General features: G+C 47.3%; 1 protein-coding gene across 1 annotated transcript; it reads left to right on the top strand.

The window, feature by feature from the left end:
- Positions 1-615: 615 nt before the first annotated feature.
- LOC140420740 (uncharacterized) lies at positions 616-6504 on the top strand. Its single transcript, XM_072504723.1, has 2 exons — positions 616-1323; positions 4906-6504. Exon 2 carries the CDS (start codon positions 5231-5233, stop codon positions 6263-6265), a length of 1035 nt encoding a protein of 344 aa, XP_072360824.1. The 5' UTR covers positions 616-1323; positions 4906-5230; the 3' UTR covers positions 6266-6504.
- The last annotated feature ends 13050 nt before the right edge of the window (positions 6505-19554 follow it).

Genomic DNA, 19554 nt, shown 5'->3' with positions numbered 1-19554 from the left:
TTCAGGCTGACTGACAGATCCCTGCTCCCCGTCTTGGAGAGGCCTGAAAATCTCCATGCAGACTGCCAGACAGAAATATGTCTATGTTACTGAACTCAAAACGTGTGGAACATACAGACTGGATTCACTTCCTTTCTCTTCAGCTGCTGCAAGTCACCACTGTCCCCTCAGAATGAGAAAAGAAATGGAAAGATAAAGTAGACTTGGAGCGGCTGCTACCTCTTGTGGGGCATTCCAGAACGAGAGGTAATAGTCTTACGATAAGCGGTAGCAAATTCAAAAGTTTAAATTAAAAAATATTTTTTTTAAGAGTACCCAATTTTTTTTTTCCAATTAAGGGGCAATTTAGTGTGACCAATCCACCTACTCTGCACATCTTTGGGTTGTGGGGGTGAAACCTACACAGACACGGGGAGAAAGTGCAAATTCCACACAGACAGTGACCCGGGGCCGGGATCGAACCCAGATCCTCAGCGCCGTAGGCAGCAGTGCTAACCATTGGGCCACAGTGCTGCCCTATTCAAAGCAGAGTTGAAGAGAAGCTGCTTCTCCCAAGGGCTGTGAATCTGTGGAATTCACGATCCCAGAGTGTGGAGGAGCTGGGACAGTGAGTAAATTTAGGGAGAAGTTAGACAGATTTTTAATTGGGTTGAAGGATTCTGAAGAACTCTCAGGACGGTGGAGATAAGGCCAGGATGAGATCAGCGATGATCAAATGGCGGAGCAGACTCGATGGGCCAAATGGCCTAACTGTTCTTATATCATATGAACTTCTGAAAGGGGGAGACATTGATTTGCTCCCAGATGTTTCCCAGAGGAGGACGTTTTAGTCTGAAACCAATTGTTCAACCTCCACATTGTGACATCACAAAGGTGCTCATCCTCTAAATCAGCCAATAGGAATCCACTCGCTCCGCGGTGACGTCACTGCATTAGTGCGCACACGCTGGCGCGCGGACACGCGAGCACCGCCCCCACCCTCTGTTCCGTCTCCCCCAACACATCCTCGAGACGGTTTCCAGCAACCGGCTGACAGTTCCGGCCTTCGGTGATCTCCCCCTTCCCTGATCCGGGACTGCGCACGTCTCAGGGAGAGGGACTGCTGCGCATGCGTAGGGGAGCTCACTTCCGCTGACCTTACCTCTCAGGTGTTGACCAATGGGAAGAGTTGGAGGACCGGAAAGACACTGCCCCTCCGCCAATCAAAGCTCCCCCATTGTCTCGATGCGAAAGCTGCACATGGTGGTTTCTGCCGAGCAAAGCTGTTGTTCTCCCAACCCTGAATAAGTTTGAGCTGCACACAGACTCCTGTCTCCAACATCTGTGAGTAAAACACTTTATTTCCTCCTCCTTTCCATTTCTTTTCTCATTCTGACCTTCAATTGGTGACTTGCAGCAACTGAAGGGAAAGGAAGTGAATCCAGGGAGGGTGCAGACTCTGCAAAGCTTGGCCCAGGTCTCTCTCTCTCTCTCTCTCAAAGACAGTGACATCCTTTGCTCCCTCAGCTTGACACATTTATTTGTCTGGCTAAAAGGACGATCTCTTTCCTAATGTTCACAATTAAAGGGCTGGTTTCCCCAGGAAATGGCTAACATTTAAGGGGTCAGTAAACAGGCTAAATCCAACTCAGCCAATTACTTCTCAGTAGGAATACTCTCCATCATCAGCAAAGTAATGGAAGGGGTCATCAAAGGTCCTATTAAGTGGCACTTATTCTGCAATAACCTGCTCCTGGACGCTCAGTTTGGGTTCCGCCAGGGCCACTCAGCTCCTGACCTCATTACAGCCTTGGTTCAAACTTGGACAAAAGAGCTGAATGCCAGAAATGAGGTGAGAGTGACTCCCCTTGACATCAAGGCAGCATTTGACTGAGTATGGCATCAAGGAGCCCCAGCTAAACTGGAGTCAATGGGAATCAGGGGATAACTCTCCACTGGTTGGATTTATACCTGGTACAAAGGAAGATGGTTGTGGTGATTGGAGGTCAGTCATCTCAGCTCCAGGACATCACTGCAGGAGTTCCTCAGGGCAGTATCCTCGGCCCAACCATCTTCAGCTGCTTCATCAATGATCACCCTTCCATCATAAGGTGAGAAATGGTGATGTTTCTGGATCCGCGGGAGAAAGCTCACACTGTCCACCCTATCTAACCCCCTGATCATTTTGTATGCCTCTATTAAGACTCCTCTTAACCTTCTTCGCTCTTAACGAAAACAACCTCAAGTCCATCAGCCTTTCCTCATAAGATTTTCCCTCCATACCAGGCAACATCCTGGTAAATCTCCTCTGCACCCGCTCCAAAGCTTCCACGTCCTTCCTATAATGAGGTGACCAGAACTGTACGCAATACTCCCCCCCCCCCCCCAGAGAGAGTTCGGAATCTTCTTGGGCTACAAACTCAACCTGGGCAAGAACAAAGATTTCCCGGTGAGGCAGAGAGGGGGAGGGGCAGAGCTGGAGGGCCTCCCAGTTAAAATAGCCCGAAACAAATTCCGCTACCTGGAGATCCAGATTTCCCACGAGTGGACACGGATCCACAAGTGGAAGCTGACCAGAACGACCCACAGAGATGGGATGGATTCCTGCTTTCCCTGGCGGGGAGGATGCAGATGGTCAAGATGAACGTACTGCCCAGGTTCCTCTTCCTGTTTCGATCCTGACCGATCTACATCCCCAAGGCCTTTTTCCATTCAATAGATAAGGTGATTATGGCGTTTGTGCGGAGGGGCAAGAATTCAAAAATCCCTAAAACAGTACTACAATGGAGAAGAAACATGGGAGGCCTGGCCCTCCCGAACTTGCAATACTATCACTGGGCAGCCACGGCCGAAAGAGTGAGGAGATGGGTAAAGGACCCTGACATGGAATGGTTGATGATGGACGAGTCCTCGCGTACAGGAATGATCCTCCGGGCCCTTGTCACGGCAACACTCCCATCCCCGCCAGCACCAGTCCAGTGGTGGCAGCTACCCCAAAAACCTGGAACCAGATGTGGCAGCATTTCAGTCTGACCGATGTGTCCATCATGGCCCCCATCTGCGGCAACCATAGGTTTGCACCAGCCATTCTCGACACCACCTTCAAGAGGTGGAGACAGGACGGGGGAACACTGATGGTTAGGGACTTTTACACGGGAAATAGACTAGCGACCTTAGAGGAGCTGATGGAGAGACTGGACCGACCAAACAGGGATGAGCTCCAGGTCAAAAACTTTCTCCGCAAGGAGACACCAGCATACCCAGGAACCCTGAGAAGCACAATGCAAGAGGAGCTACTGGACGCAGACAGACTGGGGAAGGGAAACTGTGGGGACCTGCACGGACAACTCTTCATCAGGATGCGCTCTTTACTTGACGAAACCCAGGAAAAATGGGCGGAAGAGCGAGGGACGTAAATAGGGTGAGGACTCTGGAGCGAAGCATTGGACCAACTCCACCTTCTCCTATGCAAGGCTAAGCTTCATGCAGCTGAATGTTGTGCACAGAACATACCTGACAAGAACCCGAATGAGCAGGTTCTTCTCGGAGATGGAGGACAAATGTGAATGGTGCCAGCGGGGCCCGGCAAACCATGCCCACATGTTCTGAGTATGCCCCAGACCTGTCGAATTCTGGACAGCCTATTTAGAGGCAATGTCCATGGTTATGAGGGTGGAGCCGTGCCCACAAATGGCAGTCTTCAGGGTATTGGACCAGCCAGAACTATTCATGGGGAAGAGGCTGGACGCCCTTGCCTTTGGTTCTCTAATCGGCCAATGGAGAATCCTGCTCGGCTGGCGATCAGCAGCACCACCCACAGCTCAGACTGGCTGGCAGACCTATCGGAATTTCTCCACCTGGAGAAGATCAAGTTCACCGTCCGAGGGTCAGAGGACGGTTCCCACAAAGTGTGGAGGCCGTTCACCAACTTGTTCCAGGACCTGTTTGAAGCCAGCGGCCAATGGAACACTGGGGAGGGAGGTGGGCGTATGAGGGCCAACGGGATCACAGGGAGCAGGCTGGAAAATGGGGTGGGGGGGCTACTGGGACAAGGAGGGAGAACCAGAAACCAACTGACACAGAGAGCCTAGAACAAAAACACAAGAAGAGGAACCCCCAAGGGAAGGTTTAAAACAGGACAGGGAGTGCGCGGGGTGGAAGGGGGGAGGCCCATCAATGGGGGGGGGGGGGGAGGGCACCGTCCACTTGTAAATAATAGATAACTCCCATTGTACAGTGAAGGGTCCAGGAAAAGACGAGTGAAGGGGGCGGAGGGGAGGGACGGGAAATAGGGGACTGGCACAAAGGAAATTGAACATGCACATTGTAATCGGCAGAGTTACCCTGACTGCTTGGATAGTATAATAAGCATTGCCACAAGTCTGTTACTGGATGAAAAAGAGGCGAAAAAAACTGCCCCATCCAATCCCACCTCAATTTAAAGTGTTCCTCATAATCCAGATGAGTTTCCTGTAATAAAGCTATGTCGACTTTCTCCTTTAGAAAGGAGAGGATATTTTTCCTTCTGATAGGGTGATGGATACCCCGTACATTCCCTGAGAAAATTTGCAGATTAACTGCCGCCATTAGTTAGGCGACAGAGAGAACAGGAACAGATTTTCACACCACAATCGGGCGTGCGTCATTACCCCCTCCTCCAACTCACTTTACCAAAGTTTCCCCAAACTGCTCCTTTCACAGATAAAAGCCCCGTCTGTACCAGAGTAGGATAAAGTCAACAACACATAAACCCTCCCATAATAACAAAAATACAAAAGAATCACCACCACAATAGATCCAAGGGGACATTCCTCAATAAGACTGAGGACCCGGAGGATTAACCCCACGGCCAGACTGTCGTTACCCTCAGGATACCTTCTCCAAAATGAGGGGAAGAAAAGTAACTTTTGTAAATTGTTTTTACAGGATATTAGAAGAGGAGGAATTACAGACAGAAATCTCAAATGTCACGTCTCGATCTGACGGAGTATCACCGGACTTTGAATCGAGAAGGAGACATTTTTTTCTTTTCAGTCAGCTTCAAAACATCATTCTGACTGGAAAAGCCCCGAGACACACACACCCGAGTGAGAGTGTTCCAGAGAACTGACTGTGGAAAGAGTTTGAAACAGTTACGCAGCCTGAAAAAACATCACACCATTCACAGCGGGAGAGACGTTACACGTGTTCTGTGTGTGGACGAGGCTTCAACTGATCGACAAACCTGGAGGGGCACGAGGAGACCCAAAATATGGAGAAACCGTGGAAATGTGGGGACTGTGGGAAGGGATTCAGGGCCCCATCTCAGCTGGAAGCTCATCGGCGCATTCACACTGGGGAGAGGCCGTTCATCTGCTCTGTGTGTGGCAAGGGATTCGTTGCTTCATCCATCCTGCGAATACATCAGCGAGTTCACACTGGGGAGAGGCCGTTCACCTGCTCTCAGTGTGAGAAGGGATTCACTACTTCATCGAGGCTGTGGAGACACCAGCTAGTTCACACTGGGGAGAGGCTGTTCACCTGCTCCCAGTGTGAAACGGGATTCACTGAGTTATCCAGCCTGCGGAGACATCAGCGAGTTCACACTGGGGAGAGGCCGTTCACCTGCTCTCAGTGTCAGAAAGGATTCACTCAGTTATCCGGCTTGCGGAGACACCAGCAGGTTCACACTGGGGAGAGGCCGTTCACCTGCTCTCAGTGTGAGAAGGGATTCACTGACTTATCCAGCCTGCGGAGACATCAGCGAGTTCACACTGGGGAGAGGCCGTTCACCTGCTCTCAGTGTGAGAAGGGATTCACTGAGTTATCCAGCCTGCGGAGACATCAGCGTGTTCACACTGGGGAGAGGCCGTTCACCTGCTCTCAGTGTGAAAAGAGATTCATCCTATCATCCGACCTGCGGAGACATCAGCGTGTTCACACTGGGGAGAGGCCGTTCACCTGCTCTCAGTGTGAAAAGAGATTCATCCTATCATCCGACCTGCGGAGACACCAGCGAGTTCACACTGGGGAGAGGCCGTTCACCTGCTCTCAGTGTGAGAAGGGATTCATCCTATCATCCGACCTGCGGAGACACCAGCGAGTTCACACTGGGGAGAGGCCGTTCACCTGCTCTCAGTGTGAGAAGGGATTCACTACTTCATCGAGCCTGCTGGCACACCAGCGGGTTCACACTGGGGAGAGGCCGTTCACCTGCTCTCAGTGTGAGAAGGGATTCACTCGGTTATCCAACCTGCGGAGCCACCAGCGAGTTCACACTGGGGAGAAGGCATTAACTTGCTCTTAGTGAGAGAAGGGATTCAGATATCTATACGCCCTGCAGGAACACTAGCGAGTTCACACCTGGAAGAAGCCATTCACCTGCTCTGAGCAGGGGAGACATTCAATGATCCATCCCAACTCCGGAGACACTCGCGAGTTAATTCTGGGGAGAGACCATTCATCTGCTCTCAATGTGGGGAGGGGGTTTGTGATTCATCACACCTGTTGTGACTCCAACAAGTTCACAATAAATTACAGATGTTGGCTCCGTTGTGATTGTTTCTGCTCTCACTGACATCCAGGACTGCATTTTGTTCATTCTGACATCTGGTGAATGGTGATGATTGGAGGGTTTCTTTCTGCCGGACTGGCCGGTCTAACATCTCTGCCTCCGGTGGGCTGACCATTTTTGAGGCTAGTTGCGATTACCTGGTTTCAAGTTTGACGAGGGGCTCAGAATGAAAAGGTGTTTGCACGTTGGAAGATATTTAGTTCCCAAAGCAGCTATGTTGCCATGAAGATGGGCTATGGTGGTTACAGGGTTCTTTTGTCTAGTTTATCTGGGTGTTTCTCGCAGAAGGAAACTGTCAGGGTATGAGGAGCAAGTTGTCTGTGGTAGATTGGGAAATTACAATAAGCATATCACTGAAAGTGGCAACGCAGGTGGATAAGGAGCTAAGAAGGCAGACGGCATGCTTGTCTTCATTGATCGGGGCATGGAGTATAAAAATTGGCAAGTCATGCTGCAGCTGTACAGAACCTTAGTTAGGCCACACGTGGAATATTGCCGACAATTCTGGTCACCACATTACCTAAAGGATGTGGAGGCTTTGGAGAGAGTACAGAGGAGGTTTACCAGGATGTTTCCTGGCCTGGAGGGTATTAGCTGTCAGGAGAGGTTGGATAAACTCGGATTGTTTTCACTAGAGCGACGGAGGTTGAGGGACGACCTGATAAAAGTTTACAAAATTATGAGTGGCACAGACAGAGTTGATAGTCAGAAGCTTTTTCCTAGGTTGGAAAAGTGAATTACCAGGCGACATAGGTTTAAGGTGCGAGGGGCAAAAATCAATTACTAGGTGACATATGGGCAAAGATTAGCCGTGATGTGCAAGGGACGTTTTTTACACAGAGAGTGGTGAGTGCCTGGAACTCGCTGCCGGAGGAGGTGGTGGAAGCAGGTACGATAGTGACGTTTAAGAGGCATCTTGATGAATACATGAATAGGATGGGAATAGACGGATACAGACCCTGGAAGCACTGAAGGTTTTAGTTTAGTCAGACATCATGATCCGAGCAGGCTTGGTGGGCCGAAGGGCCTGTTCCTGTGCTGTACTGTCCTTTGTTCTTTGTTGTTCTTTGTATGACGATAGACAATAGACAGGCAACCACTCACATTTTATTTACATAAAATATAGATTCCTTTTAGAAGCAAAAGCGAAGGTATCGTGGCGAACAAGAAAAGTTGAAGATTCAATTAGGTCAACAGAGGAGACTCATAACGTGGCCCAAATAGTCGTGAGCCTGAGGATTGGGAACTTGGTTCAGAATTCAGCAAAGGAGGAACAAGAAACTGATGCAGAGAAAATAGAATATGAGAGCAAACAGGGGAGAACTGGAAAAACTCCTATAGGAATGTGAAAAGGAAAAGATTAGCAAAGACCAATGTGGGTCCATTCCAGGCAGAGACAGGAGAGTTTATAATGGGGAATAAGGAAATGGCAGGGAAACTAAACAGTGTGTGTGTTTGTCTTCATGGAGAAAGATACAGAAATTGTCCTAAAACACGAGAGAACCAAGGGAGTAGTGAGCACGAGGAACTGCAAGAGATTAGTATTAGTGAAAAGGCAGTACTGGAGAAATTAATGGGATTGAAAGTTAATAAATCCTCAAAAGCTGCTGCTCTACATCCCAGAGTGTTGAAAGAGGCGGCTGTAGAGATAGTGGATACATTGGTGATCATCTTTCACAATTCTATAGATTCTGGAATGGTTCCTGCAGATTGGAAGGTGGTAAATGTAACCCCAATATTTAAGTACGAAGTCTTACAACACCAGGTTAAAGTCCAACAGGTTTGTTTCGATGTCATTAGCTTTCGGAGCGCTGCTCCTTCCTCAGATGAATGAAGAGGTCTGTTCCAGAAACATATATATAGACAAATTCAAAGATGCCAAACAGTGCTTGGAATGCGACCATCTGTAAAGATCTGTAAAGATTTAATCACCTGCTAATGCTCGCATTCCAAGCATTGTCTGGCATCTTTGAATTTGTCTATATATAAGTTTCTGGAACATACCTCTTCATTCACCTGAGGAAGGAGCAGCGCTCCGAAAGCTAGTGACATCGAAACAAACCTGTTGGACTTTAACCTGGTGATGTAAGACTTCGTACTGTGCTCACCCCAGTCCAACGCCGGCATCTCCACACCAATATTTAAGGAGAGAGAGAGAAAATGGGGAACCATAGACCCATTAACCTCACATCAGCAGGATGGAAAATGCTACAATCTATTATAAAGGATGTGATAACATACAAATTAGCAGCAGGAGTAGGCCACTCGGCCCCTCGAGCCTGCTCCTCCATTCAATAAGTTCATGGCTGATCTGATTGCAACCTCAACTCCACAGAGGCCCCTTAGAAAATAAATGTTGGGAGATGGTAATATTCTTTATTATAATAATAATCTTATTATTATTGCCACAAGTAGGCTTACAATAACACTGCAATGAAGTTACTTGGAAAATCCCCTTGTTGCCACATACTGGCACCTGTTCGGGTACACTGAGGGAGAATTCAAAATGTCCAATTCACCTAACAGCACATCTTTCGGGACTTGTGGGAGGAAACCGGAGCACCCGGAGGAAACCCACGCAGACACAGCGAGAATGTGCAGATTACTCACAGACAATGACCCAAGTCGTGAATCAAACGTCGGTTCCTCGTGATGTGAGCAACGGTGCTAACCATTGTGCTACTGTGCTGCTTGTAGTTTCTACACACTGCTGCCACTGGGTATTAATGGTGGAGATGGTGAATGGGGTGCTGATCATGTGCCTACTTTATCTTGTATAAAACAAACTCTCCGATTTGAATAAGACTGTCTGATAATTAAGCACTTTAAAGAATTGATTAAAACCACAAATTTAAATAATCCAGTCCATTTGAAAAAAAGATCTGCTCTTCAAAGATATGCTCCTTCTCCCGGCATACAAGCAGAAACTTAAGCGGGAGAATCCGGTTAAGAAGGTTGTGCAAATGCTGGTCCGAGGCAACTGAAGAGCTCCCACGTGACTGGTCCATATTTAAGAACTCAGCAGCCAACCTAAATGAGTATGCCAGCACCATCACAGAGTTCATCAGCAAGTGTGTAGAAGATTGTGTGTCAAAGAAGGTAGTACGTACGTTACCCAGCCAGAAACCATGGTTTAATCGGGAGATTCACTCCTGACTGAAGGCCACGTCTGAGGCGTTCAAGTCAGGCAACCCTGACCTATACAAAAAAATCTAGGTACGGCCTCATCAAAGCCAACAGGGATGCCAAGAGACAACAGAAGAGTTGTCCAGACTAAGCGAGAATCATGGACTCTCATCGATTGTGGCAAGGCTTAAACTACATAATGCGCTAAAAAGCAAAGCTGAGTAGAATCTTTAGCAACAGCGCACCCCTTCCTGACATACTCAATGCATTCTATGCTTATTTCGAGCAGGAAACCAACAAACCTTTGTCATCTGCCCCAGCAGCCTTGGGCACACCCATGCCCACCGTCACAGCGTCCAAAGTCAGATTGGCCTTCTTGAAAGTGAACCCTTGGAAAGCGACAGGTCCTGACGGGAGTCCCTGCCATGCACTCAGATCCTGCGCGGCCAACTGGCAGGTGTGTTCGCGGACATCCTCAACCTCTCCCTACTCTGTTCTGAGATTCCCACCTGCTTCAAGAAGACCACCATCATACCGGTGCCAAAGAAGAACCAGGCAATGTGCCTCAGTGAATACCATCCAGTGGCCTTGACATTGATCATTATGAAATGCTTAGACCACAGCTGGAGTAATGTGTGCAGTTTTACTCCCCTTACCTTAGGAAATGTATTTCCACAGAGGAACAGCAACAAAGTTTCACCAGACTTGTTCAGGGTTTGGCAGGACTGTCCCAGGAAGAGAGATTGGGGAAACTAGGCCTCTTTTCTCTAGAGTTTCAAGGAATGAGAGGGGATTTCATTGCAACTTACAAAATCCATAAAGGAATAGACAGGGTGGGTGCAAGTGAGAGGTTTCCCCTGATTGGAGAGTCTGGAACCAGGGGACACAATTTCAAACTAAGGGGGAAGTCACTTAGGACCGGTCTCAGAGGAGACATTTCTTTACTCAGGGGGTTGTGAATCTTTGGAATTCTCTACCCCAGAGGGCTGTGGAAGCTCAGTCACGGAGTGTGTTTAAAGCAGAAACTGACAGATTTCTGTTTCTTTGTTTAATAAATTAGTTTATTCTTATTAAGGGGCAGTGTGGCGAGGTCAATTCACCAATGCTGCACAACAAGTTCGGATCTGAGACCCACAAGGCACTAGGAGAATGTGCAAACTCCACATGGACAGTGACCCGGGGCCAGGATCGAACTCAGGTTCTTGGTGCCGTGAGGCAACAGTGCTAACCAGTGGGCAACCGTGCCACCCAACTGACAGATTTCTAAATATCAATAACACAAATGGATATGGAGATAGTGTGGGGAAAAAGACATTGAATCATAGAATCATAGAATTTACAGTGCAGAAGGAGGCCATTCGGCCCATTGAGTCTGCACCGGCCCTTGGAAACAGCACCCAACCTAAGTCCACAACCCCACCCTATCCCAGTAACCCCACCCAACCTTTTTGGACACTGAGGGCATTTTAGCATGGCCAATTCACCTAACCTGCACATCTTTGGACTGTGGGAGGAAACCGGAGCACCCGGAGGAAACCCACGCAGACACAGGGAGAAAGTGCAAACTCCGCACAGACAGTGACCCAAGCCGGGAATCGAACCTGGGACCCTGGAGCTGTGAAGCAACTGTGCTACCGTGAAGTGGATGATCAGCCATGATCGTATTGAATGGTGTTGCAGGCTCGATGGGCTGAATGGCCAACTCCTGCTCCGATGGTATAAAGATAGGTAGGAAAGTAAACTGTGAAGAGGACATAAGGAGACAACAATGGATAGAGATAGGTTACGTGAGTGGGAAAAGATCTGCCAAATGGAGAATAATGTGAGAAAATGTGAAATTGTCCATGTTGCCAGAAGAATAAAAAAGTTTCTGATCTGAATAGTGAGAGATTGTAGAGCTCTGAGACTCAGAGGGATCTGGGTGTCCAAGAGCATGACTCACAAAAAGGGAATTGAATACAAAAGTAGGGATGTTAGGCTTCAGTTATACAAGACATTGACGAGTCCACATCTGGAGCACTGTGTACAGTATTGTTGGAAGCAGTTCAGAGAATGTTTACTGGACTCCTACCTGGAATTGGAGGCTGGTCTTGTGAGGAATGATTGGACAGGCTGGGCTTGTGTCCGATGGAGTTTAGGTGACATGATTGAACCGTATCAGATCCTGAGGGGCCTTGACAGGGTGGATGTGGCAAGGATGTTTCCTCTTGTGGGAGAATCTAGAAATTGGGGTCACTTTAAAAGTAATACTTGCCCATTTATGGCAGAGGGGAACTTTTTTCTGTCAGAGTTGGGAGTCTTTGGAACTCTCTTCCTCAAAGGGCAGTGGAAGCAGAGTCTTTGAATATTTTGAAGATGGAGCTGAATAGATTCTTTATAAGCAAACTTATCGGGGGGTGGTGGGAGTTGCGGTTGCAATCAGATCAGCCGGGAACTTATTGAATGGTGGAGCAGGCTCGAGGGGCCGAGTGGCCTACTCCTGCTCCTAATTCGTATGTTATCACATCCTTTATAATAGATTGTAGCATTTTCCCTCCTACTGATGTCAGGCTAATGGGTCTGTGGTTCCCCGTTTTCTCTCTCCCTCCTTCAATATTGGGGTTACATTTACCACCTTCCAATCTGCAGGAACCATTCCAGAATCTATAGAATTGTGAAAGATGATCACCAATGTATCCACTATCTCTACAGCCGCCTCTTTCAACACTCTGGGATGGCGAGCAGCGGCTTTTGGGGATTTATTAACTTTCAACCACATTAATTTCTCCAATACTACTTTTTCACGAATACTAATCTCTTTCAGTTCCTCGTGCTCACTGGTCCCTTGGTTCTCTGTTTTTGGGACGATTTCTGTATCCTCCTCCATGAAGACAGACACTCATTGTTTAGTTTCTCTGTCATTTCCTTATTCTCCATTATAAACTCTCCTGTCTCTGCCTGCAATGAACCCACATTGGTCTTTGCGAATCTTTTCCTTTTCACATTTTGCAGGAACTTTTCCAGTCGTTTTTTTATGTTTCTCGCCAGTTTGCTCTCATATTCTATTTTCTCTTTATGAGTTTCTTGATCCTCCTTTGCTGAATTCTAGAACAAGTTTCCAATCCTCGGTGTTACACTTATTTTGGCAACTATATGAGTGATAAGATCTTTTATTTTATCATCAAAAATGAGCCCAAGATCTGGTTGATTGGAGGTGTCCAAAAATGCAACTTTATTGCTAATTATCCACCTTGATCCTCTTACATAAAAATAAATCAAAATTCAGATCAAATAATACATCAAAACATAATAAAGAGAGTTAAACAAAAACATAAGAAAATATTAGGAAATGAATAGATGGTTCAGAATTTCTTAAAGCATGAATACAGAATAAACTTTAGTCATGAAACTTTAGTCTTAAATAAATTCTTATCAATGGTCTAACCCCTTATTGGTTTCAAATTCTCAGCTGAGGCTTCCTGATTTATTCAAAAAACTCTTGTCACTTGGAGCATGATTTGTTATCCAGGCATTGGTCATTACTTAAAATTCATTAATGTCTATCAAATTAATTAAATGTCTACATGCTCCCGCTACGTGTACCAATCCTCTGAAGGTAAGGTGTTCTGCATTAACCTTGCTTGTTGCTGAGGTTTTGCTACATTTTGTAAATGTTTCTGTTGCTAAGGCTGCAATACTTTTTCACTACTACATGTATTTGTAGAACAATGGTTTATTCATTACGAGAGCTTTTATGCAACTTTTCTAGAAACCGTGTTAGATTCTGACACACAAAGTTGCTGTACAGCAATTCTCATATTTTTATCTGAAACAATGACTTTGCCTTGTGGATATTCCTTTTTCTGTCTGTATGTATACTGAATTTAAGAATTATACTGCATTGATTCTTCAAGGTACCAATAAATTAGTGAAGCAATAAATCTGTAATCGATTAATGAGCCTCTTCCTTTGACCTGATGGAATCTTTAATTTTTCTTGTTAGTCACGATTGCGTCACTTTTCCTGTTGGATTTTGTTTCTTAAAGGAATCTATATTTTATGTAAATATGTGATAATTCCTTAAATGCGACTGCCTGTGTATCATTACACATTTTATTGTAAGTTCCCAATCAACTTGGCCCTCATGGCTTGACCGTTTCCTTCTGAGACAGAACCATGTAACCACCATAGCCTATCTTCATCTAAACCTGCATTCTTTGGGGTTCCAAACAGAAACAGGAACTATCTGTCATCTACCTTCCAAACACCCTTTCAATCTGTGATCCTGGTGAAATTTGAAGCCAAGTATTTGCCACAAGGCTCAAGAGCATCAGCCCACTGGAGGCAAAGTCGTGAGACCGGCCAGTCCAGCAGAACGAAATCCCTCCGACCCTCCCCATTGACCAACTGACAGAATGAACACAATGCTGTTCTGGGTGTAATTGAGAGTAGCAACAATAACAGCAGAATCCAACCCCTGTAATCACTTGTGACCTTGTTGGCGTCTCAGCAGGTCTAAGGAAACACAGAATCCCTTCCCACATTGAGTGCAGGTGAATGTTCACTCCCCGGGGTGAACTGGCTGATGTCTCCGCAGGGTGGATAAATGTCTGAATCCCTTCCCACACTGAGAGCAGGTGAACGGCTTCTCCTCCGTGCGAACTCGCCGGTGGGACGTCAGGCTGGCTGATTGATTGAATCTCTTCCCACACTGAGAGCAGTTCAATGGCCTCTCCCCAGTGTGAATCCTCTGGTGTGTTTGCAGGGTGAATGACTGACTGAATCCTTTCTCACACTGAGAGCAGCTGAATGGCCTCTCCCAGTGTGAATGCGCCGATCAGCTTCCAGTGCAGATGGGGCTTTGAATCCCTTCCCACGGTTCCGGCATTTCCACTGTTTCTCCATGTTTTGGTCTCCTTGTGTCTCTCCAGGTTAGACAATTGAAGCCTTACTCGTACAGAGAACACGTGTACAGTCCCTCCCCGCTGTGAAGCTCTAACTGGTTAAAGCTCTTTTCACAGTCCGTGCTCTGGAACACTCTCACTCGGGTGTGTGTGACCCAAAGAATCAAGTGACTGTCAGATCAAGATGTGATGTTTGGGATTTCTGTCTGTAATTCCTCCTTTTCTAATATCCTGGAAAAACAATTTACAAAATACATCACTGTCAGTACAGGATAGAAACTCGGAACAGGCAGTTCTAGTTTCTATGGAACATTCTTCCCTCTCTCATTCCCCAAAAGCTGTAAATCTCCATCCCACACACTCTCCCTCCATTCACTCTATCTAATATTCACCCTCCCAATTCTCCTTAAGGTGCTGATTCAGGCTGATTGACAGATCCCTGCTCACTGCTTCGTGTCCTGGACACAGAGATCAAAACAAATAGGAGCTGCAGTCGGCCATTTGGCCCATTAAACTTGCTCAACCCTTTATTTGTCGTATGAGGAACGGTTGAGGACTCTGGGTCTGTACTCGCTGGAGTTTAGAAGGATCGGGGGGGGATCTTATTGAAACTTACAGGATACTGCGAGGCCTGGATAGAGTGGACATGGAGAGGGTGTTTCCACTTGTAGGAAAAATGAGAACCAGAGGAGACAATCTCAGACTAAAGGGACGATCCTTTAAAACAAATGTGAGGAGGAATTTCTTCAGCCAGAGGGTGGTGAATCTGTGGAATTCTTTGCCGCATTTGAGTTTTCCTCATTTGGGAAGGCCCATGTGCCTCGGACACCAACGACATGGCCGGTAGGGACAAGCCCCGCCATCAAGGTAGCGGATTTTGTTGGACATTATCGATCAAGGCCAAATCACGGAGTGTCTTTAAGACAGAGATAGATAGGTTGTTGATTATTAAGGGGATCAGGGATTATGGGGAGAAGGCAGGAGGATGGGGATGAGAAAATATCAGCCATGATTGAATGGCGGAGCAGACTCGATGGGCCGAGTGGCCTAATTCGGCTCTTATGTCTTATTAGTGTCACAAGTAGGCAGACATTAACGCTGCAATGAAGTTTCTGTGACAAGGCTGAACCTATCCAACCTTGGCTCCCTTACACAATTGAAATCCACACCACCCATTCCCATAATCAGCTGGTGAGAATCCAAATCCTAGATTTGACTATTTTGAAGGCAGTGCTGGATAGATTCTTGATAAGCAAGGGAGTGAAAGGTTATCGGGGGAGCCGGTGGGAATGTGGAGTTGAGGTTACAATCAGATCAGCTGTGAACTTATTGAGGGGAGCCTGCTCCACAGTTTGGTTGTGGGATGCAGAATGTATTTATCCCAAAACCCGACTCATTCCACTTCCCTTTCTTTTTCCTCTTTTTGGAGGTCATGTTTGGCTGATCCCACATGCTATTTACACGTATGAACCTTTTGGTGTTTGCTGCTACACAAAATCGGGCTGCCCTAAAATTCGGCCCCTTAAGTGAACGTCTGAGCACCCGGGACAAAACTGAATAGAACCGACCCCCCTAAAATTCGGCCGGTTAAGAAAGCCTCAATCACTGTATGGTTGTGTTAAAAGATGGCAGTGTTCGAAGACAGTTTCCGACCACTCCAAGCCTCAGTCATTATCAGGCTTTTTGTTTTCTTTGAAATAAGAACAAAAAGAAAGGGGGGTTTACACATAGTGACACTATAAAATGCAGAGATTAAGCATCAGATAATAACAGAAATGATGCTTGATCTCCCCAGGGCACCAACAGACGACGACACAGGATGAAACCTGGTATTCTCATCATTCTCATCATCTGACTCAAAACGCAGGACATTGTGAACCTTTTATACCCCAGCTATCTGTGGTTTTCTCCACCTGACGCAGGGGAATGTGAGGATGGTGGGCAATAGATACACCCGAATAAGAGTATTATGTTCGGGTGTTTAGCACATGGCTAAATCGCTGGCTTTTAAAGCAGGCCAGCTGCATGGTTCAATTCCCGTACCAGCCTCCCCGAACAGGCGCCGGAATGTGGCGACTAGGGGCTTTTCACAGTAACTTCATTGAAGCCTACTTGTGACAATAAGCGATTTTCATTTCAATAATCAGAGGCTTATTTACCAAAAGCCAAAGAGGACCTCGAATGAATGCTGTCTGAGTGTCACCACAAAAGGGGATTGGTGGGGATTTTCAAATAATGGGTGTCCTGAAGTTGGATGTCTTGCTTATAGCCTCGAAAAAGGATTAGAACTTGGACAAAAGTGCCCCGGGACACTCCTCGAGGGTCATTTCACTCTAGGTGAGATCAGGACAGGACTAAAGCCAGCACGAGACAATAAATTAAACCCCCGACCTGAGGAAGTGCACTAGATTCGGTTAAAATTGGCTTTTACACAAAAACTTCACTAAAGTGATCCGATTAACCCAGGAGGTAACAAGGCAGATTAAGACAAGTGGAGCCACCATGTGGTGGGATGAGGTTTTGGACTCGGATGTACAGTTACACTCGAGCATTCACCTCATTTTACCCCTGGCTGCAATCCTGATCCTGTTCACACTAATGTACCTCATCATCCTCACAGTCCAATTCCGTAGGTGGGAAGCCAAAATAGCCACACATCGGGACTTGGGACCCATGTTTGTGACACGGGCCCCCCAAATAGCACCAAATTAGAGGACCCTCTGGTACTCCTACTTGTTAGCACCAGTAACTGGAATTACTGTATTTACTTGAATATGTATTCGTGTACTTGTTTTTTCGTTTTCCCTCTGTTTGTATTTTGTACGGGCATTTTTCATGTTTCTATAACTTGTTTTGTATGTCATTTCATTATCATTTTACCTGCATATAGAACATACAGTGCAGAAGGAGACCATTCAGCCCATCGAGTGTGCACCGACCCACTTAAGCCCTCACTTCCACCCTATCCCCGTAACCCAGTAACCCCTCCTAACCTTTCTGGTCACTAAGGGCAATTTATCATGGCCAATCCACCCAACCTGTACGTCTTTGGACTGTGGGAGGAAACCAGAACACCCGGAGGAACACCACGCGCATGGGGAGAATGTGCAGACGACGCACATTCAGCGACCCAACAGGGAATCGAACCTGGGACAGTGCTCAACACAGTTTCAAAAACAAGTAGCAGGGTGGTCTGGACTGGGTACCAAATGTACCGGTTATAAAGTTTACAGGAGGGACAGAGAATATGGCAGAGGGGGTGGAGTAGCCTTACTGTTTAGAAATACGATCACCTCAATGGTGAGGATTGGATTTGTTTATTGTCACGTGTACCGAGATACAGTGAAAAGTATTGATCTGTGTACAGTTCAGACAGATCATTCCATACATGAGAATACACAGGGCAAACATCAATACACAATGAAAATACATAGACACAGGCATCGGGTGAAGCATACAGGAGTGTAGCACTACTCAGTGGAGGAGATGTGTGAAGAGATCAGGTCAGTCCATAAGAGGGTCGATTAGGAGTCTGGTAACAGCGGAGAAGAAGATGTTTTTGAATCTGTTAGAACATAGAACATACAGTGCAGAATGAGGCCATTCGCCCAAACGAGTCTGCACCAAACCACTTGAGCCCTCACTTCCACACCATCCCCGTAACCAATAACTCCTCCTAACCTTTTTGGTCACTTAAGAGCAATTTATCATGGCCAATCCACCTAACCTGCACGTCTTTGGACATGTTAGTGCGTGTTCTCAGACTTTTGTATCTCCTGCCCGATGGAAGAAGTTGGAAGTGTGAATAAGCCGGGTGGGAGGGGTCTTTGATTATGCTGTCGTTATCCCAAAGCAGTGGGAGGTGTAGACAGAGTCAATGGATGGGAGGTAGGTTCGTGTGATGGACTGGGCAGTGTTCACGACTCTCTAGTTTCTTACGGTCTTGGACCGAGCAGTTGCCAGGCCAGGCTGTGATGCAGCCAGATAGGATGCTTTCTATGGTGCATCTGTAAAAGTTGGTAAGAGTTAATATGGACATGCTGAATTTCCTTAGTTTCCTGAGAAAGTATAGGCACTGTTGTGCTTTCTTGGTCGTAGCGTCGACGTTGGTGGACCAGGACAGATTGTTGGTGACGAGCACACCTAGGAATTTGAAGCTGTAGTCTCTCTTTCCCACATTTTCCATGATGCCTCCGATGCTGCCCACCGAGTCTGAAATATATAACGGGTCGAAGGGGAATGGCAATGGAGAGCGCGTACACCCCTGCCTCGTCCCATCACCCCCGGTACACAGTCCTCAATTTGTGAGGCCAACATCTTCGGCAATACCTTGGCATCTACATTCAATAATGATATCGGGCGGTATGACCCGCACTGCTCCGGGTCCTTGTCCCTCTTTAAAATCAGAGAGCTGGAAACCTGCGAAAATGTCAGGGGAATTCCCCCATGCTTCATTATACACCATTACCAGGAACCCATCCAGCCCCGGGGACTTCCCTGCCTGCATCGCCCCCATACCATCCAATATCTCCCTCAGCCCTGCCTGCATCGCCTCCATACCATCCATCACCTCCCTCAGCCCTGCCTGCATCGCCCCCATACCATCCATCACCTCCCTCAGCCCTGCCTGCATCACCCCCATACCATTCATCACCTCCCTCAGCCCTTCCTGCATCACCCCCACACCATCCATCACCTCCCTCAGCCCTGCCTGCATCACCCACATACCATCCATCACCTCCCTCAGCCCTGCCTGCATCACCCACATACCATCCATCACCTCCCTCAGCCCTGCCTGCATCGCCCCCATACCATCCATCACCTCCCTCAGCCCTGCCTACATCGCCCCCATACCATCCATCACCTCTCTCAGCCCTGCCTGCATCGCCCCCATACCATCCATCACCTCCCTCAGCCCTGCCTGCATCACCACCATACCATCCATCACCTCCCTCAGCCCTGCCTGCATCACCCCCATACCATCCATCACCTCCCTCAGCCCTGCCTGCATCG

Source organism: Scyliorhinus torazame, chromosome 5, assembly GCF_047496885.1.
Source record: "Scyliorhinus torazame isolate Kashiwa2021f chromosome 5, sScyTor2.1, whole genome shotgun sequence".
NCBI lineage: Eukaryota > Metazoa > Chordata > Chondrichthyes > Carcharhiniformes > Scyliorhinidae > Scyliorhinus > Scyliorhinus torazame.
The sequence above is the reverse complement of the archived record's forward strand: the minus strand, read 5'-3'. Positions and strand labels throughout refer to the sequence as shown.

Bases quoted from the DNA above. Each gene is read 5' to 3' on its own strand.
- LOC140420740 (XM_072504723.1), top strand. From the start codon at position 5,231: ATGGAGAAACCGTGGAAATGTGGGGACTGTGGGAAGGGATTCAGGGCC.